The sequence below is a fragment of the Pagrus major genome, chromosome 23 (assembly GCF_040436345.1).
Source record: "Pagrus major chromosome 23, Pma_NU_1.0".
In the NCBI taxonomy this organism is placed as follows: domain Eukaryota; kingdom Metazoa; phylum Chordata; class Actinopteri; order Spariformes; family Sparidae; genus Pagrus; species Pagrus major.
The window spans coordinates 21615100-21636745 of NC_133237.1; the positions used below are offsets into that span (position 1 = coordinate 21615100).

The 21646-nt window shown below is 39.4% G+C and overlaps 1 protein-coding gene and 1 long non-coding RNA gene across 2 annotated transcripts in view; one reads left to right on the top strand and one right to left on the bottom strand.

Annotated features, from left to right (window-relative positions):
• The first annotated feature begins 651 nt into the window (after positions 1 to 651).
• On the top strand, positions 652 to 14166 carry micall2a (mical-like 2a). The gene is made up of 17 exons (XM_073493693.1): positions 652 to 804; positions 1523 to 1571; positions 2730 to 2871; positions 3018 to 3184; positions 3646 to 3776; positions 3866 to 4369; positions 4502 to 4686; positions 6572 to 6623; positions 7081 to 7280; positions 8106 to 8213; positions 8389 to 8453; positions 8645 to 8768; positions 11774 to 11876; positions 12280 to 12353; positions 12428 to 12542; positions 12678 to 12724; positions 12815 to 14166. The coding sequence occupies exons 1-17, from the start codon at positions 662 to 664 to the stop codon at positions 12892 to 12894; spliced, it is 2289 nt and encodes a 762-aa protein (XP_073349794.1). The 5' UTR covers positions 652 to 661; the 3' UTR covers positions 12895 to 14166.
• Positions 4183 to 21646, bottom strand: part of LOC141018942 (uncharacterized) — a 44728-nt gene continuing 27264 nt past the window's right edge. The window contains exons 2-3 of the long non-coding RNA XR_012180756.1: positions 5352 to 5456; positions 4183 to 4260 (exon numbers count right to left, since the gene is read on the bottom strand). This is a non-coding gene — a long non-coding RNA (uncharacterized lncRNA). The remainder of the gene's footprint in view (positions 4261 to 5351; positions 5457 to 21646) is intronic.

Here is a 21646-nt window from a genome sequence, read left to right on the forward strand (position 1 = left end):
GTGCTTCTTTGGCTCTGATGCAACATGTAATCTGCAAAGTAACTAAATTTAGCACGTAAATGTAGTAGAGCGATAAGTACATGTGCCTCTGTAAAGTTGTGGAGAGGAAGTTCAAAGTAGCAGATAATGGAAATTATACTTGAGTAAATGTACTTAGTTACATTCCATCACTACTAATATCTGACCTTTCATACTTGGGGCTGATGCAGAGTCAGACCAAATGTGTAATGTTGTAATAGGCCAGGATACTTACTTCAAAATAAGAGTCTATCATTGCTGCATTTTGCAGAAATTAGATACTTTCTACACTAAAAAACATATATTTACCTTTCTAGTTGCATTTGATTCAACTGTAGTGAATGACGAATCAGTACTCGGTGTCAATTAGTGAAGTGAGCGCAGAAACACACTGACAGGATCATCACCATCACCAGCACCACCACCACCATCACCACCAGTAGCAGCAGCAGCAGGAGCAGCTCGCCCTCAGCGGTCATTCAGGTAAAAGGAGGAAACAGGACGCAGCTGCTGCGCCGCAGTTCACGGTCAGATCCTGAGCACACACTTTGTTTAGTGTGCGTCTTTCCTCCGGCTCCTCCACACTGAAGCCTCCGCTGCCTGTTGCACACCTCGCCTGCTCACAGCGTCTCTGTCGCGGACCATGGCTGCCATCAAGGCTCTGGAGCTGTGGTGTAAAATGCACTGCGAGGGCTACCGAGATGTGGCCATCACCAACATGACGACCTCGTTCAGGAACGGACTGGCTTTTTGTGCGCTTATACACAAGTACAGACCGGACCTGATGTGAGTGTTTTACTTTGAAAGAATTGTTAGAAAGTAGCGGACATTATTTAACTGTCAGCTGAAACACAAGTGGTCCTGGGGAGGTCTGTCCCGCCTAAATTGTTCACATTTTGCAGTTTTTTTTACGAGGTTTAATGTGTTTTGTTTGTTTGTTTGTTTGTTTTTTTTGGTACTGCGCTGACCTAATGATTTATTTTTATCTAATCCTTATATAATTAGTTGAGTTTATTACTTGTTACTTTCAAGGAAACCCATCATGTGTAAGAAAGAAGATGCCTTCATGAATGTAAATACTTCTTTTGAGCTCTTGAACTTCTCAGACTGCTACAGTCAAAGTTGGAGCTGCAACGACTTGTCGATTAATCGTTGATCGTAAGAGTCATTGATTAATCCTTTAAGTCATTTTTCAAGCAAAAATGTCAAACATATGCTCGTTCCAGCTACTTAAATCTAAGATTTTGCTGCTTTTCTTTGTCATTTATGATAAAAAATGAAGAGTCTCTGAGTTTGTTGGACAAAAAAACTGTGATGAGCATTTCACACTATGTTTTGACATTGTGTATAAAGGATTAATCAAATAATCATGGAAATAATATGCAGATGTGAGAAGAACAATAATGAGAAGAACCTTTAGTTTCAGCCCGAGCTAGTTAGATGAGGTGTTCACAGACATGTCTAACGTCCCTGTCTCTGTTCATTGTATTTCTGTTTTCCACAGTGACTATGACTCACTCAGAAAGGAGGATGTGTTCGAGAACAACAGACTGGTAAGATGTCAACTTGTTGAACCCTTGTCTTATTGAGTGGAAGTGACTTCATACTCGAGCTAAACAATCTGATGTAGCATAAGATTTCCACTTCATTAACCCCGAGACACAAGCAGCAACTCTCTGGATTTGTTCTTGCCTTGGTTAAATATTTAACAGTTTCAACAAGCCTCTCAAACTTAGAAATTTCAGAATCTTTTCTCTGCCTCTGTCCACTTGACCTCATTTATTTTGTTAACCCTGACGTGACCCGAGCAGCGCAGCCGGGACCTCTCCATTATTTAGTCTTCTTCCAGTTTCCCAGCTTCCTCTGAGGATTGCCGGCCCTGCAGAGCGCTTCAGTACTCGCTCTGTACGACTTCCTCTGCTGTCCTGGATGGTCCTGGCAGTGTCAGCAACAAACCCGAGCTCAGGGGAGAGGCTCTTATTCATTTTGAATGAGGCTTTGCTGTCATCTGCTACTCGATCCTCACGACGACAGTTCACTTGAAGCCACTGTTGTTGTATTCTTCTCGATTGTTACACAAGAAGAACTTTAAACCAGAGAAAAGTGTGTTTGATGGGGGTTTAGTTTTGATCAGCTGTTGAAGATGCTCCCTGGACTGAAACATGAGAACGTGACTGGGAGCTGTAATTCACACCCTTCTATATTTCATGAATAGTGTCACGTTTCTTACAGGTGGGAGTTGTTAAATAAGAAATTGTCTCTGTGTGTTTGTAGCAGAACCAGCTGCAGTTTTCACCTTTCAGTGCTTTTTCTTTTACGTGGACAGACTTGGTATTCAGTAAGGCTTTGCTTTAAATTTAATGAGCATGTCCAGGCTGATCCTCAACAATGCCCCGATATCCTCCTCCCTCCGTCCTTTTTCTTATCCCTACCAGCTCACAGGAAGTGCGCTATTCATTATACAGCCCTTTTCAGACCTCTCCGGGCCGAGCCACAGACTGCTGCTCGTCTATTTAAAGGAGATTGTATTGTCGGACATTTTTACACATGCTGTAATTGTACTGCACCCAGTGAAAACCCTGTTTTTCACATGGCAAAAAAATGCTTTGGATTTGTTCACTTGGCCCCACGTACACTGCCATTAAATGTTGTCTTGGCAGGAGAAGATGGCTGTTGGTTGAACTGCGTGTTTGTGTTTTTCTTCTGTCAAGGCTTTTCAGGTCGCAGAGGAGAAGTTGGGGATCCCGGCTTTGTTAGATGCAGAAGACATGGTGGCGTTAAGGATCCCGGACAGGCTGAGCATTCTTACCTACGTCTCCCAGTACTACAACTACTTCAAAGGACGACCTCCCAGTGAGAACACCGCTGGTTCAAACATCCCTAGAGATCCTCCTAACATATATGATTTTCTTTAATTTAGAGCCTTTCCTTTCATATTTCTTCTTTAAGTTTGAATCATATGTGATGATGGACATTAACAGTGTCTTATTTTTCCTCAGTGGGAGGTGTAAAAAGGCCAGCAGAGGGCTCCAAGGAGGAGCCATCAGAGAAGAAGAATCTCCCAGTGGTTGCCAAAACCTTTGTGTCTAAAACCGCCATTGAGAACCGCTCACCTTCGACTCTCACAGCTCAGAGCTCACCCAAGTTGGCCAGAGCTGCTGCTCAGGTCAGAACACATCATAGAAAAACAATTTAAATGATTGCTGTGTTTACAAGACACCTATGTTGTCTTAGACTTTTACTTCACAAGGAGGAGTTAGCTTTTTTGTGTGCTGGGAAATGTTAGAAATCCCCTCCACACATATTAAGGCATACAAAAAAAGAACAACACCCCTTAGGTAGACTGTGGCAGTATCAGTGTTCTTGTTTAAGGGCAAAATTTACAGTATTTTATCATAATATTGGAGGAAAATACCAGTAAGTTTTAGCTATTTGGCTCTCCACATGATATACAACTTTTTTCCAGGCAGTTTTTAGTTCCATTACAGTAATTTCAGGGAGACTATAGATAAAAAAAACATTCAACTGTAGTGTCAAGAAGAAAAACACATTTCTGACTCTTTAATAAAGTAATTGTAATACATTTTTGTTTCGATCATCACCAGAGTTTTCATTTTCTTTCCACAGAAGGCAGTTCTGGCAGAAAACACCAACAAAAATGGGACTCTCAATAGCAAATGTGTTGCATGCAAGAGTCACGTTCACCTGGTTCAGAGGCATTTTGTGGAAGGCAAGCTCTATCACAGAAGCTGTTTCAAGTAAGAATTCAATATAAATTAATTAGCACTTTCCTGTAATGCACTGTTTTTGTTGCATTTGTAATGTCACGTTCATGAACTTCCACCAGATGCAGTGAATGCTCCAACGTGCTTCACGCAGGAGGCTACAAACCTGGGAAGAATCCAGACACTTTTATCTGCAACGCCCACCAGACCAGTTGCAAACCTTCTTCCTCTGAGATCAAAAATGGACCCGCCAGTTCAGCTGGGCCGTTAAATAGTGCCAGCCGGACCCAGCCAGCACCACGCCCCTCTTCTGTGCTGTCAGCCCCACTGAAAATTGTTGTGAAGCCAGTCAGTCCTACTCCACCTTCCAAGTCCTGGACGGCCTCAGCCCAGAAGACACAGTCGGCCCGTCAGAGGTTTTTTCAGGCTTCCCCGCCCGCCACAGAGGCCTCAACTGGTAATAGGCAGTCCACTGAGCTGTCAAGTGTTTTAGGAAGTTCAAAGTTTCCACTGAGTCCTGAAAATGAGAAGAGCAAAGCCAGGACAACCATTGGAAAGAAACTGGCTGAAGAAAACTGCAACAACAACAACAAACGCCAGTTCACCATCCGATCAGCAGAGAGACGGTGAGTGTTTCAGTACCGTGACAAGATTCTCCTTTGCGGTATTTGGATATTTCTAGTCGTTCCCACTGTCTGTATGGTTTTGTAATGACTTTTGTTATTAGGACTGACTGTGAGGGCTTCCTCTCTCTGCAGCTTTGGAGATGAGCCAAGTTCAGCTGACAGCCCCGGTTTGAGAAAGGATAAATGCAGCCAAGGCCCAGCAGGAAACTGGGCAGGACAGCCCTCCACCAGCCAGACAAACAATAAGGAATCGCCATGTCTGAAAGCCATCAACAAAGACAACGCAAGGCCAACAACTGTACACACAAGCGCCAAAGGCAAGCGCTACTAAATGTATTTCTCTTCATCTCGATCCATTATTTGACATCTAGCCAACCTCCAACCCTCTACCTTCCCCCTCATTGTCTGTCTGTCTCAGAACGCATTCATAGAAAACAAAGCCCTTTTGTCATTTTTGCCCTATTTACACAGCCGGTGCATTTAGCGTGATGGTAGCTCAATGCTGGATACTGACATTTTAATTTCTGTCTCACACTTGTAATGAACTTTCATAGTTGAACTGTCACTCTGTTTGGATGGATGCACAGGCATGGGTGCAAAGTCCTGACAGTCGGTTGCTTTTCAGACAGAAATACAATTACTGTTGGGTTTTTAATATAAATGGTCATCATATTATCATCTTCGATAGAACTCTCCTTATAATGGAAAGTAATTATGTTGCCTGCGAGACCTGCACGATACGTTAAAAAAAGTCATATTGCAATTATTTTGACAGATATTACAACTGCGATATGACTCAGGATTCGCAGGAATCAGCAGTTTTGCATCCCAATTTTCATTGAAAACAAATATTCAAACTAGAATGGCCCTCAGCAGAAGAGTGCATACCTCTGCCAAGGCCCAGCAGTTTTTAAACCACCTATAACTGCATAACTGTAAACTGTGAGGTGTCAACAGTGAGCAAAAATTTCTGACTCCGTACCTTTATCCGGATCCACACCAAAGTTGATGGGGTCTATTCTGGGCAGAGACCCATCCTCTATCCAAGTTTCGTGGAAATCTGTTGAGTAGGTTTTATGTAATCCTGCTGACAAACCAACCAACAAACAAACAAACAAGCAGACACGGTTGAAAACATAACCTCCTTGGCAGAGGTAATTATGATGATGTGACATTTGTTGGGATCTGGACCAAACAAACATGTTTTCTTACATCTGGAGTAGAAGATTTGTAGGCCAGAGCATCTCAGCAGCAGTACGGCACTTCTTTATAATGCTGTTCTGTCACACATTTGTCACGCGTCAAAACTGCAGCTTCTTGCAATTTGGATATTGCATTTTGATTCATTTTGCCACCCTGTTCCCTGCTAATATTGACCAAATATGACCATTGATATTTACTGAAACTTCTCTTGAAAATCAAGATCACCTTTTTCTAAAATTTTACAGAGGGTTTGTGGATTTATCCTTGTGCAGATTAGAGCGTCATTTGAGTCTTTAATACAGATATGCAGGTGAAGATTAGTTAGTGCGTTGCTGTGAGAGACTTAATAATGAAACTAATAGCTGCACTCATTATCAGCTCTAGGGGAAATGAAGCAAGTGTGAGACGGAAAAAAGTCAAGGGAGTCTTTAGTTCATTTTGTACAGTAACTATTGCGACACTAAGGCTATATCGCGATACATGATATACCCTTAGGCTATTATAGGGCTGGGACAGTCAATATCATGGTATGTTTGACCAAATAACTCAATATTGCAACAATATTGTAGGGATGACTATTGGTACTTTGACTATTTTTGATAAATAAAAAGTAATGTGGATATAATGACACAACAGCCTGGTAAGCTCTGAATGTTACATCTCTTTACTGTAATACAGCCAGTAAACCAAGGCAAAGACAACACTTATGACATGTCACAATATAATGACATCCAAAATCTAGTCTCGTATCATGATATGAATTATAATATCAATATACTGCCAGCCCTAACAAGAACTTAAACCGCTTTGAACGCACACTTCATCGCTAAAGCAGATGTCAAATAAAAGTCAATGTGATAACGTGTCCCTGGGTTTAAAAGTAAAAATGATTTCAACAGTTGTGACAGATAAAGTAGTGATAAGATATCCTTTGCCATCATGCTTTTATTTTCATCAGTCAGTCACTTAACTTTATCTGTCTTAATCATTCGCCTGCAGATCAAGTCTACGAGCGGCAATCAAAGCCCAAACCTTTGAGAACCGAGCTAAAGTAAGTACCCTCAATCATCTTAATAATCACCATTACCTCATAACTCGCTTACAGGTGGATAAAAAAAACTGTCTTGGAACATTTCTTTGAACATCCCTGATTATTCAGTTTATTCACTCTCCAGAATGCAGAATCCTCGATCTTCGTCCTCCTCTTTTAATGTTAACTCAGCTCAGAGTGCAGCTGCTAGCACTGTCCCCCCATCGTAACAAGCCCCAGGCAGTGTCAGGCCTGAACCTTTCCTCCTCTAACAATAGATTCTCTCATTTCTATTCCCTGCTGATGATTCCTTCATTGTTTTCACCGCCTTTATCAGTACAAAATAACAAGGTGAGGCCTTTTCTTATATTTTCATTCTTTATCCTCTGAAAGTGTACAGTATAACATCTTCGTACCTTAACACCATTTTAACATGGTGACACACTTAAAGGCTCATGTCACTGTGTCTTTCTTACAGAGATGCTGAAGCTGAAACCTTTACTGAGCAACATAAGCCTGGATTCATGTCCACGACTTCCTCTAATGTCTCCATCAGTACAACAAGGCCTCCGCCGGCTCCAGCACCTGCAGCACCTCCAGTTAGCTTTGCTTTCTTTGATCCTGCACACTTTAGGGAAGTGTCTCCCCAGAAACCTCAGCTTGGCTCTGGAAACCAGGGTGAGTCACATATGTGCATTGAAATAAGGAACATTTGTCTACTAGTAGAGTCGGTTTGTATTAGTTGATATGAAAAAAGCTCCACGTTCAGCGATCATAAGTAATTATTCAGCATCCTGTAACCACTCTATATGAAGCACCACTTACTAATCATAAGATATTGATGAAATAATGAAGGTCTACTTGGTAACTACACAGTACTTTGTATTATGATGAGGAGTGTTGGGGCTGTGTTTGGGAGTGTTAGGGATGTTGTGTATACCATTGCCAGATGTTCTCTAGTTTAGCTCTGTTTTTGGTCTTTTCCAACTCTTGAGGAAAATATTTGGCACTTCCACATGCTGCAATGATTTCACTAGCTAGTCTCTTGCTGTGTCTGTCTTCTGTTCAGTGCTGATCAGGTAGTGTACAGTGGTTTTTAAGAGCTTTTTCTCAGGAAAGCGAAAGCTCTTGCCTGCTGTAGCCAAAAAACAACACTACGAGAGAGCGGTTGGAGTTAGAAAAATAATGAGCTGAAAAAGTTATTTTTCTTCTTCTTCTTCTTTGGACCATGATTGCTTGTACAAAGTGTGATGGTAATCCAATTAAATGTAGTTGAGATATTTAACTGAAGTGGCAGACTGACCAAAAGACAGGCCGACAATGCCACTGCGGCAAAAAATTCACTAAGCAACATCCATACACACTAATTCCCAAACAGACATGTTGGCCTGTGTTTTGAGATTATTGTAGATTTTTTCTGTTTTGCAGGAAACAGTAAAAGCCGTTAGCAGGTTGAACTTTCTGCAGATCTACAGCATATAAACCTCCCCGTCCTTATTTTAGGTTACAAACATGGAAGCCACTCGTCTGTGAAATCCCCACCCAGACGGCCAGCTGTGGAATCTATTAGCACTCCAACGACTGTTCCAGCCAATCACGGAAATCCGTCAGGTTGATTAAAAATATCATCATCAAAGCCACACATACATGGCCTCAGCCATCTTGTTGATTTCATATGAGCAGCCATATTTCCCTGAAAATAAATCAGGTGAAGTCATATGTGACAATGCTTTTCTGAAAAGCTGCCATGAAAGGACTATCTAATCCTATTTTATCTACCTCTTAGGCGCTAAAAAGGGAAAGTATTTGTCACCCACCAACGCCTCCAGGACCGAAATGAGGTCACCCTCTGTAAGTTCCCTCCATTAAGTCTCTTAAGAGATTAATTAACAGCTCTACAAATATGCTTTCATTACATTCCCGGTATAAAAAAAAATAAAAATGGACGACCTTCTTTACGTTGAAGAAGCCAAAGTCGGAATTTTCAAATTAAAGTTATCTGTACTTGACTGTGACTCTTAAGTTCTTTTGTTTTATATCAGGTGAAGTCTTATCATGTTCCAGTGGAGCAGATTGAGAGGGAGCTGGATGATATTGAGACAAACTTGGCTCAGTTGGAGAAGGAGGGTGTGGAGCTGGAAAAGAAACTCCGCAGCTGTGAGGAAGGTACTTGTTTTTCCTGTCACTCTTTCCCCCACTTCCTTCCTTTTCCTTGTTTATTTGTTGGCATCGTTTCATGCTTTAATGGACAGATTGAGAGCTGAGGCTGATGTGAAACAGGGAGAGGGAAGGTGAAATGGCGTGCAACAAGAGCCACCAGCTGGAATCGAACCGGCAACTAGAGGCGGTTAATTGATTAGTTGTCAACTATTAAATCAATCACAAACTATTCTAAAAAAAAATTCATATCAGCGGATATCTGACAAAATATTAAAAATATCAGCTGATGCCAATATCTGTGATAGGCCAATATCTGCTCATGAACTCGGCCAGCCAATATATCGGTCGGGCTCTAGTCCGAACCGAAGATTTTATTTGGTCAAAAGTCAGAAACGTTTAATTGCATTGAACTGGGTCTGGGTAATGTTTTAAGAAATTCTCGGATTCCAGGTTCTTTAAAGTGAACATTTTCTGGTTTCTTTATTCCTCTGTGACGTAAACTCAATATTTTTGTGTTGTGGACAAAACAAGACATTTAAGAACGTCATCTTGGCAACGCTGCTGTTATGTGGCAGTAACCATTTGGCTACCAAGGCGCTCCCCTTTTACTCATTTAGACGTGCAAATAAAATTGAATGTTGACAATGCAATTTTGAAGATAAACAGTCTCTCAAACAACTTATTTTAGGGCAAAAGACATCAATGCATCGGTCGATTTAGCTTTGTTGCAGTGACACAAACCTTGATATTTTATTGTATTTGTGCTGAATCCCACTGCTGCCTCTGCGAGAGTGTCTCCGGTGCAGAGTTGTGTCCTGGTTGCCTCACACCGGACACACACTCACCATCAGCTGGAGCTTGGTGTGTGTGTGTTGGAGGAGGGGGGGGGGGATTTACCTGCCATTTCTATTACTGTTTCTGCAGCCAAATGAGGTGAGAGGCACAGACAGCCCACAGGGATGTTGCTTCTCTTTTGAGGGAGTGGGAGTAGGGGGCCTGATTGCTTTGCTCAAGGTCAACATGACTTGGGTATAGTAATATATATTCTGGTCGATTGCGCACTTTCTTTCCCGACATGCCACCCAGGAAGCCTGAGCATGCAATCGCTTGGCCAGAATTTGACATCAATTGCACACCACCTAGGAGATCATCAACTTCTCGACTGGAATTTGTCGTTGTCAAAACTAAACCCCGGCACTCCGGTTCAATCCGGAATAAAATCACGTTTGTTCTGGTGATAGCAGGATGTAGACGGCCTTGTCCTCAGTCCTTGTCAGTTCAAATATTCACTGTAAAAATGTATTGATCCATCTACTCAGGTCTGATGTTGTGAAGCAGAAAATGCAATGTTGCAGATACTGTGGTGGACAAAAGGAATCCCTAAACCATGAATACTGCTTCAGGAAAATATTAAAACGGCCTTCAACTTGTCAAAGCTTCACTGTACTTCTGGTGTAAGGACTTTTTCCAATGTGATCCTTTCCTTTTAGAGTCCAAAACACCATGTATTCCCTCTGTATTGCTCTACACCCCCCCTGCATGTTAAAACTTACATATTAAGACAAAGTTAAAGTAGCATTTCGATAAGGATTTCTATTATAGATGGCAGTAATATGACCTTGCGTTTACTGTAGGGCTGCAACTAATGATTAAATAATAATAATAAAGTGTCAGAAAATCAATAGAAATGCTCATTATAATTTCCTCAGGTGATATTTTAAATTCTTGTTTTGTGCGTCCAACAAAGAACCAGATAATATTTGGCATTTTGGCTTGAAAACTGACTGAAGAGATTGATTGATTATCAAAAATAGTTGCTCACCTTATCCACTAATAGTTTTCTCTCTAATTGAGTGTTTCAGAACATAAATTAAACCCAGTTAGATAAAATAAAGTGATCCATTTGGGAAAATCTGCAACAGCAGGGATGAATAATAATATTAACTATACATTAAATGGAGACAATTTTCCCTAACTGTTAAACATATGCTCCCCAGTATATGGACAGTAATGTTTAGATGTTTAAAGTGTCGAATGTTAAATAACCTACAGCTGAGCTGCAGGGCTGTGTATTATTGGCTGCTACAGTCCCTGAAGTGAAGTGTTGACATGATCCCAGGAGGTGAGTCAACAAACCTGCACCCCGCTGCTGCTGCCTAGCAGCCAAATTATCCAAAATAACTAATTTCTTATCGTACTTAATTGTATTATTGTGCAGCTAATACAGTCATGTGAAAACAAAGAGTTGATCTGGTGAAAATAAAATGAGCCATGATTCTGGATGAGAAGAGGCTTCTTGAGTTTTATATTAAATATGATGATGTCAAATGTCTGTTTTTTAACATAACCAGAACGTATAATGTGAAAGCAGAATCATTCAACAGCTCTTTAATCTCAGTCAGTGTTTTATTTGACACCAGAGGAGCTCAGAGCTGTCTGAACTACAGCCCGACTGATACTGATACTTGAAGAAATCAATATTGATTTATTGGCCAACACTCGTATATACATACTGGATATACTGGATATGTATTGCAGAAAATGCATTCATAACATTTATTGCAAATCAGTGCAGTGAACCAGTAAACTTCACTGGGAATGTAATAACTATACATTTTGTTTTATTGCATTATTATTTTGTTCTGTTAAAAAAATAAATAAAATATCAGTCGATATCTGACAAAATATTTAAAATATCACCTAATACGGACATCTGTGATAGACTAATATCTGCTGATGAACTTGGCCAACCAATTTATCGGTCAGGCTCTAGTCCGAACCAAAGATTTATTTAGTCAAAAGTTAGATAATAAATACAATTTTGAAAGATATGTAAAGAGACCCTGCAGTCATTACAGGTGTTGTGAATACTTGAACTGAACAGATAATAAGTGATTTAGGAACCTTTACCCAATATTCAGCATTACACTAAGACCATTATTGAAGATTATCACAGTGTATCTAATTATGATTAGCATGCGTCCTACATATTTTGGTGTTGTGTCTTTCAGAGGGAGAAGGCGACATATTGATGGACCCACTGATGGTTGACTGGTTCAACCTTATTCGAAAGAAGCAGATGTACATGAGAAAGGAGTCAGAGCTCGTATACACGTGAGTACTTCATTTTATATAAGAATTAAGATGTACAGTGAGATTGTTAAATGCCTATTATCCATTATTGTATCTGAACTAATTTGTGTGTTTTTGGTTTATCTTTATAAAATAATTTTACTACAGTGTGTGTTTTACTTTTTGACATGAAAGATATTTTATTTTTTAATATATTAACTCCATACCTTGGAATATTTTCCAGTGTAAGGTGAGAGTAAAGCCTCGTGTTATAAATGTTATTTTTCCTATGCACTTATGTAACACTACTTATGTAACAATTCAAACTTATAAACTGTTAAACCAAAATATACTTGAAGATTGTTTACAGTTACACAAAAGAATTGATGTGCATATTAAATTAGATGTTTGCAGTTTGGATGTCATTAATATTTGTACATCTCAGAGCGAGGACTCAGGAGCTGGAGCAGCAGCAGCCAGGTGTGGAGGGGGAGCTCCGCAGGCTGCTGGAGAAGCCAGGTAAGAGATCACAGACTCTCAGATCTGTTACTTTATTTTTCTAACATTAAAGTCTGTCAACTTGGTCATCACAGATCATTTAAAGTCCAGAGAGGAGCAACAGCGGGAGAAGAAGTTGCTGCAGAGACTGATGGAGATTGTGGATGGCAGGAATGCGATTGTGGAGGGTCTGGATGAAGACAGGCTGAGGTGACGCAGTGCTTCTTATAATTAATGTTTATACTACAGCAGTCATCACAAACGCAGAGCAATACTGGCAAAAGAATGACTTAATATGCAAATGAAGAAGATTGCTTGACTAAGGTAATTATTGATCAATTTCAGGGAAGTGGAGGAGGATCAGCAGTTGAATGAAATGATGCAAAATCTTGGTAAGTATTGAGTAAAGTGTTTTTTCTTTTAGATGAGATTTTCCATTTTGAATGAATAATTCTAAAACACATTATTTTTTCTGTGAATAGGAGTAAAGAAAGCCAAAAATAAAAGGAAATCCTCCATCTCTAAACTGTTCAGGCGAAGAAGTAAAAGACGAGTGGAATGATCATCAAGGGAACTGAAAGGCACTCCTGTCTTATTGTGTTATTATCGTCTCTTTTTTAATTCTTTTTAGGCTTTTACATTCATGTACTGCAGCACATAGTGTGGTAACGAGAAGACAAATGAAGAGATGTCAAATAAGGAAACATAAAGGATAGATTCATGTGGTGTTTCTAGCTGTTGGAGAATATTTCAAAATAAAGGTTCAGTTAAAAAAAAAAAAAAATGCTTGACCTTCACCTGTACCCGTTCTCTTTTTGCTGTTTCTTAAGTGAAGTGATTCAGTTTCATTTTCACATGGGGTGTCAAGTTTTATCACAATATTTTTTTTTTGTTTTTTTTTTTAAAGATGTTGGTGCTTATTTTGTGGCAAATGCAGCCCCTGAGCATTTCCCTTATATTGATTAGACCGCAGGAGAGGAGTGTCACAAGAAAAAAATGCCATCATTGGTGGATATTACTGTTGTGCAAAGATACTGTTTATTTATTAAATCATGTATCTAATGAATAGTTCTAGCAAATCAACTTTCACTGGGTCTAGAAAAAAAAGGGATATTGGGAGTTAAAAAGAGAAACTATGCTGAGGGAATACTGGCTGTTCCACATGCAAATAGGACTGAGCAGAATGAACGTGTAATCCTTCAACAGACTTGATCCAAAATGAAATTATTTCAGTATTTATTTAATAATGGATTTTAACAAATTTCCTGTAAGGATATTAGCAGGAGAAAAAGCCTTGACAATTAAGTTTTGAATGGCTGTGGAGTGCAAAATGGAGAGCCACACATGTTGAGCTGCCTCTCTGCAGACTGTCGTTCCTCTCTCTCGCTGTACTGTAGGTGGCAGCCTGGGTATGCTGTATCACAAGGCGAGAACTTGGAAATCCAATTTGCCACAGTACGGACAGTTAATTTCTTTGCTAATTTTATAAATGCTGCAAAAATGTTCAGCTGTGCTGATGCAATAATGTTATGTGAAAGAGGATTAGGTAGAGCAGTAGCTTATGGCCGGGGAAGGCTTATAAACTATAGGTTGTATTGAGCTCTTTATCTTCAAACTGGGTTTAATTAAACATTACTCTTTACTAATATCTGCATCAGAAATGCTCCGTACCTGAGCTATTAAAATGTTCCAACGACATGTGGAGTCTCTCATGTGTGAAAATGGCATTCAGTGTTTATAAGGAGTGTTGCGTTTTTGAATGGTTTGTACTTGTACTCTATTTATAGTATTTTTCAACTTGAAATCTGTTGTCCAATAAATCGTTTGAAGATTACTGTGTATGAGAGGTTGAATTATTTACTTAATAACAGCTTCCTTTGGCACACTTCTCTCTATTTAAACACATCCCTGAACTTTTTATCACTCCACTTTTCCTGTTACTAGCTTCACCAATGACTGTTGATTCAACGGCTGCCAAGATCAGACGTCGCTTTCAGTAAGAAACCAACAATGCTGCGACTCTTTTGCATTAAAGCTGTGCAGTAATCACAAATGTATGCTTTTAATAAGGGTTTTTTTAAATTATTATTAAGGGTGGCATCAATATATTGCAGCTACTTATAAACTACACATCCCTCATTTTGAGATGCATGAAATTGTGATCATGAACTTGGAACACAATCTTTCTAGCTGAGCAGAGTTGGGGATGATATTGGTACAAAATGCCATGCGTGATGTGGGTGACAGTCGAGACTGAATGTGTGATATTAGAGTTAATTAAAGCTTTGCGCCCCATCTACTGCAAATGCTTGCACTTCTGCAATTAAGAATCAAAGGCGAGGGCTTAGTGTCAGGGGGGTGTCTAATACATGGTTTTAACAGGAATGGGACCTGATTTGCCAAGCTCCTAGCGACAAGCATTAACAACAGCCTCAAATTAGAGGGACATTAATATTCATAAGTAAAACAATTCATCCTGTGAATGTGTGATGAAATGGAATCCTCTGAGGTGAGCTCTTGTGTCCAGGCTGCCATCGTTCATTAAAATATGCCATTACCCATGAAGTGCTTAATCTTTATGAAAGGGTGGTAAAAATCTGTTTGAACTGCTCTGACAGAAAGGTGGAAATTGTAATATTGTTCAGCACCTTACATTATGTTAATTCAGGACATTTTTTAAACAGCATAGGTTTCTGTACGTCTCATTAGCTGAATTGTTTAGGCTTCCTGAATGAAAATGTACAATGTATAATCTGTGCTTGTGCACATTGATATTAGTCTGTTATTCTATTAATAAGACGTGAGTGCTTTGTGATTTTTTAGGTTAGCTGTTGTACGCTGCCACTTGCAACACAATCTAAATTCTGTGTGTGTGTGTGTGTGCGTGTGTGTGTGTGCCGTCTTATTCCAGTGCCTGCCAGAGTCTCTGCCACTAGCCTGTAATTATGATCCTCGAGGTAATTTTATCAGGCTCATTAGCTCTGATGAGTAAACGAGAAGCGTGCCTCTAATTTATTGGCCATCCAGGCTGGAGACTTAATTCTCATCAGAGAGATCATAATATTTGTATAGAGAGACAGATATACACTGCACATATACTCAGCTACAAAAGCTCCTAGACCAACACTGAGGCCGAGACTTTTGTGACTTTAAACTGGTAATTACACTCAAAACATCATGAAGTCTCTTTGGATAATTGGGCATGCGTTAAAAAAATTATTTCAATAAATGTCACTCCAATGAGCAGATCAACAAAAGTCTTGCATCATTTCAAAATTAAAGCCATTGTTTGTATTCAGAGTCTTGTGACTTTATCCTCCTGCTCAAAATTAGATTCTCAAAAACCTCTGCAAACAAAATTGCATTGTTTTGCTCCCTGTTCAATAGAGATGATCCATTTTCTGTGTCAGAGAATGTGTTAAGGGAGCGGGGTAAATATGCTCACAATTTTCAGTGTGTAGAAATTTGCATTGAGGGGAAATTATGCATGCTGGCTAGTGGAAATGAAATGTATAAAGTGCATGACTGGTAGACTTGACAAGTGCAGCTTTCATCCATCTCAAATGAATAATTTTCACTTCCCTTAAACATCCTTAATCCAACCATGTTATCAGCGGGCATGCAGGATTCTGCCAGACTTTCTCCTTAACGGCACAGCAACTTTCAACTTGCCTGAGATTCTGCACTGCAGTTGCTTACCACATGGTCTTAGGGACTCACTCTTATCCTTTCCTGCTGGTTTTGTGGATCAGTAAAATTCCTTCAAAACACAATATATACATAACGCAAGTCTTAATAGATAGCAGAATGTCTCACTCTACCCTCCTCTGTGCTGCCTCAGAGGTCGACTTAATGCACTGTATTTTACCTCTGATTCACATTGGCAGAGAACTCAGAGGATGGTGTCTAAAAAACCCATTTGCTCGGTGGCCCTTTGTCCTCTATTTCAAATTTCAGTGACAGACCCTTCCATGCTAGTATAACGTGGTTTGGAAATTCATATGGCCGTAAAGGGATAGAGGAGGATATTCATGGTAAATTACTCATTTAGAGCCCAGCATCCAGCAGTTTGACTTGTTATTTTAAGGAGCATTTCCTTGTCTTCTTTACTAAAATACATACTTAAGATGATACTTTATTGTGGCAAATACCACCCTCTACATCCCAATCCCTTTAATTTGTGCACTGTAGCATGTTTTCTAAACACTTCTGACAATAAACAATTAAACGTGTAATTGCTGTTTATGCCGCTAATCCTCGTGATAGCCTCTAATATGAAGGGTTACCTGGCTATTTTCAATATCCACTTTCACAGAAGCCTCAGCTAGCGATAAGAATATTAACCTCATCAATTTCAGGTAACTTTCAACGCTTTAACATCTTGTCTTAAAGACCTACGTGTTAGCAGGAGTCTCAGCCTTGGCATTTAGTGACATTTTAAGCCTTTTAACAGAATCCAGACAGGGATTTGCAGTTTCCACCAAAGGAAAATAATTTATATCCTCCTTTCTGAGAAACTGTGGGTAGAGGGATTAAATGCACCAGAGAGATTTGTATGTGGTGCAAGTAAAACAATATTGTGACTCAGTTAATACATTTCCTACCATCTACTTTCATGCTTTGAGGAAGTCAGGAGTCGTTACTCATCGGAGCTGAAGTTGGCTTTGATGCTTTTCTTGTTTAATTTTCTCATTTTGGAGGTTTTAAGTGTGTAGGTCATAGTGATGACAGTGTTATGTACCTGAACTCCTGTTACAGCACCTTAAATAAGTGTCTGCAGGGTCTGAGGCTATGACGAGTCTGACCCTGACCAATTATTTTGCATTTCCTCCCAATCAAAGTCCCTCAAAACCTTTGGAACAAGCAAATGTTTTCACCCCACTTAGAATTATATTTAAAATATGACGATGTCCAGCACACACACACACACACACACACACACTCACACAATAAAAAAAACCTTTCTGAATGACAGTTTGGAACACAAAAGGTCTTTTTCTGCATGTTGGAGGGATTGTGGACTGTGTATCTGCCAGTGTGTGTGATGGCTGCTGTGTAGTGGAGACATGCAGGGCTCTGTTCTCTCTGTGGGCAGGCAGCTTTGATGCACTGCTTCTCTTATCTCATGCCTGGCAAGGTTAATGAAGTGGTGGCACTTTTGGAGGAAGTAGAAATGGGATGAGTAGCAAAGACCAGAGGAAGCTTGGAGATGAAACGTCCTGCTCTTAGCGGCTGTAAGTGGCAATTTTGGTGAATTACATAGACAATAAGAAAGGGGGTTGTCATCCTCTTCAACACAACAGTCGCCTGAATCAGGATGGTTGATTGCATCTCTTTCAGCCTGGTTCATATGAAATTACATTAGCATTTAGGCGTCACTTGTAACTTGATCTGTCAAACATCTCCTTTAAAAGGCCAACTTAGTTTTCTATGCAGCATTTAAGTCAGGTTTTGTGCTCTGTAATGTTATGAATTATTGTGAAATGCTAAACAGCCAAAGTTGTTTTGCCTCCTTGAGGCTTTTCAGCAGGGTGTAGTCTGCTTTACTCTTTTGAAGGACCTCTGAAAACCCACTGTTCCTTTGTTAAGGGCAACAAGTCTCACTTAAGTGACGGAGTTGGCTTATTTTATTTGTAATAATTGTCTTGGAAGGTGGCTCGTGGTTCCAGCTTAAACAAAGGGCAGAAATGGCAGCGTAATATAAATATAATAACAGGTGATGTAGTGCTAATGCTCTGTATTCCTTAGCTTTTTGGTTTTAATATTCCAATTCCCTTTGCATCTATAAGAGCTAATAGGTAAACAGTCCTGAATGGGAGAAATGAAGCAGGTCTACATGCCAATGAATTAGCATATAGATGAGTTCATCTCATACAAATAGTGCTCTTTTGCCCAGAACTCCCTGTGCTGAGCAAAGATCATGTATGTAAAGTATGCATGCAGAAAATGTAAATTAATCCATTTCAATCATCATTCAATCTAATAAGATTTTTTTCTCTCCCTTCTCTCGTTTGTCCCTCGTTGCTTGAATGTCCAAAAATATTGAGAGGGCGGTCAAACTGTTCCCTGAAGCAGCTTAATTGTTTAATGTAAAAAGAAAAAAGAAAAGAGTGGGGGAAAAAACAAAACATAGACGGATAGCAGATGTAAAATTGATGTCAGTTACAAATAGGCAGCAGGATCATTTGCATGTGGATCAGACAAAAGGCTGAATTGAGTTTTACATGTATAAAAGCACCCCAGTTGTTGCTGAAATCAAATAAATGCTTTGATTTTCCAAAGCACAGATTCCATGAAAGGAGTGCCATTGACCGTATGTTTTGTATTTCATCCTCGTTATTGTAATTCCATAAACAAACACCACCTCTGTGAAACTATTTGTTACATAGCTCTTGTTAATATGCTAAAAGAAGCTTATAGAATTGGGTCAGCTAATTAAGCAATTAGCTTATTTCAGCTCTGTGGTCAGGCTGTTACTAATCTATGGCATTATGAGCCCAGATCTGCCAAAACCAAGAGGCTTGTGCGTCTGTGTGTCTCCCATCCCGTCTGACAAAGGATCATGTTTGAAGTCATCCTTCCCCTCAGCAGAAAGCCAGAAGACTTGTCTCCCTTCACTAATGCTCACGTTTCTCATGCAAATCCCTGGAATTGAATAGGTTGTTTATTGTCTAGTTAATATATTGAGACATTTATGTAGTGCTGTTGAAGTGTTTGCTCCCTGCATTTGTAGCTGTGTTAACACACATGAAATCCCAGACAGATTACAGTTTGATAGCATTAAAGCCATGATGAATGTTGGTGGCTTTTAGCAGAGCCCACCACGTGGCTTCTTATACAAGGCATCTGACGTGAGCAGAGTTAGGCGGCGCGACTGTGGAACGTTAAATACATCAGCGGTATAATTTAGTGAAACGCTCTTTTTTTGTTATCCAGCGAGTTAAATATGCTGAAACTTCTGTGACCGGGAGAAACCGCTGTAGTCCGTCACTTCCTGGTACGCTGTATATCTTACACTTAAAGGGATTGTACGGTGTTCGGGCTTATGTTTCCCAACTATTCAGGTTGGGAAAAAAAAGGTATTCATCAATTTATATCTGTTTGAAGTGTAAAGGTATGCTAAGTGTAAGTGGTGAGCTTGGCTTAGCTACGAGATGTCGGTGGGATCAGCAGCTCTGCTCAAAGATAGGCAAGTATACATTGTTAATTGATGAGGGTTTCATAGTTTGTATAGCTTTGGAATTTTTCTAGCTACATATGAAATCCTATCCTTGAAACTTTGTTAATGCTAAAAAAGAGGATTCTGATGTTTCTTTTACAATGTTATCATTGGATAAATAGACAGTGTGTAGTTCAGCAAAACCCATCATCTATCATCAGAGTTAGACTATAGCCGTGCTGCCATCAACATATTTGTGCGCAGATTGTGAAGTATCGCATTAGAAATGGTTTGTGGAAACAGGACATTTAGACAAAAAAATCCTCAATTTGTAGAAATAAAATTTCAGCTCACTTGAGGTGGCTTTTGCCTTTATCGTGAAGTTATAGCGACAGGACAGGCAAGCAAATAAATGCTCCGTTCCCTTAAAACAAATTACAGATTTCTCTGGGTTTGAATTTTGTTGGAAACATTTGGGTTGATATAAATACGCAACTCAACAGAATATATAACAGTCTACTTTTCATAGCCTGGAAATCAAAACATTGAGCTAAAAGATGCTGAAGCTCTTCTGAGCTGAAGGAAACTGAGTTGATGATAAGTCTCTGAGGGCTCATCACTATGAGCATCCACTTTCAGAGTACACGTAGTAATGTGATGCGCTGTTGATATAAAAATATTGATGATAGTCAAGCTTAAGTTTCTGTTTCAGGTTATAGATCTACGCAGGCACACTTCAGTACATCATATTAATTGGTTATGAAGGCTCTTCCTGATTGTCATCTGCACTGTTGAACGAACAATAATTCTATCATTTACTATCATTAAAAGGTTGTGATGCTATAGGAGTCTAGTATATTTTTATACTATAGTATGCTAATAGCATTTTGATGAGCGAATCTGAGTGAGAAGTGTACCTAATTGAAGGAAAAGGCTTGAAATGCATTGTTAACGGGTCAGAGAGACACCACTTATGGCCCTGATGATGATATGCAAGGTGTGGAAATGCATTTCCAATCTCCCTGGCTTGAGCCCATCAGTTTCCATTCAGAAGTGTGTGCACTTGTTCATTAAGCTTATGCGTATCATCAACTGGTGCACTCATTCTATCAGGCAGATATGGCAGGGATAAAACGATGTGAAGGATGGAAATTCAAACAACCATTCTCATTTGCAAAGGTCATTAAAGCCTGGCATACATTAGAAAATCTGCTAATTATGAAATGGCTTAACTCCACATTCAGTGGGATTATGTCTACTCATTTAGAATATGTTGATCCCCTCCCTTACTCGTCACAAGACAGTTGATGTATGGGACTTGTGGCACAGAACTAATGTTCCCAGTGCTTGTCGGTCATCTTAACTGACTGTAAGAAGTCCATAAAAAGTGGACGTCTTGTTCTGAATGAATAGCTGCATCAACACGACAAGACAGACACAAGTTTTACAGCTGCTGGGAAAATCTGTTGTACTGATGATATTTGGCTCAGCCACTTTATTTCTTTATTTTACATTAGAGTCTTTGAGTACATAAACTGTGTATAAACAAATAATGATCACACCACAGTTAAACTGATGATTAAAACCTTTATGCTGCATCTCGGATCAAGTTTTCTACCTGCAACATGAGTCGAGTGCATGAGCTTCTCTGAGTTTTAATACAGAGTAATATACTGCAGTAATTTACTCTGACATGACCTTTTTCACATGCAGTAATTGACACTGGTGCTGTAAGATATAACATGGCATAGAATCAAAATATAAAACACATATGTGACTTTAAAAAAGTAACACAACTTTATGAGACAGCCTTTTGACAGCCTTATGTTTAAGAGTAAAACATGCTTCATACTATGGAAACAGGTTTTACATCTAGTACCTTTTGTCTTTATTTATTTCATGTGAAGATACTACTACAGAGAAATTATCCCTCCGTTATAAAGAAATACATACTATTGTTGAAATAAAATATGAACTATGGCAAAAATACTTGGTTGTGATACTGGCAAAGAAGTTGTCAACAAAATGATTTTAAAGTTTAACAGAACTATGATGGCCTCTGAAAGGAAATTACAATCTAACTACAAAATAATGTAACAACAGAATTATAAAAAAAATGCTAAACACATGAGACTAATATAAAAATGTCAATATG

Excerpts from the sequence above, each read along its gene's own strand:
- micall2a (XM_073493693.1), top strand. The coding sequence starts at position 662 with ATGGCTGCCATCAAGGCTCTGGAGCTGTGGTGTAAAATGCACTGCGAG. Across the intron at positions 805-1,522 it reads AAGTACAGACCGGACCTGAT|TGACTATGACTCACTCAGAA; the intron begins GTGAGTGTTTTA and ends TGTTTTCCACAG. Across the intron at positions 6,624-7,080 it reads CCTTTGAGAACCGAGCTAAA|AGATGCTGAAGCTGAAACCT; the intron begins GTAAGTACCCTC and ends TCTTTCTTACAG.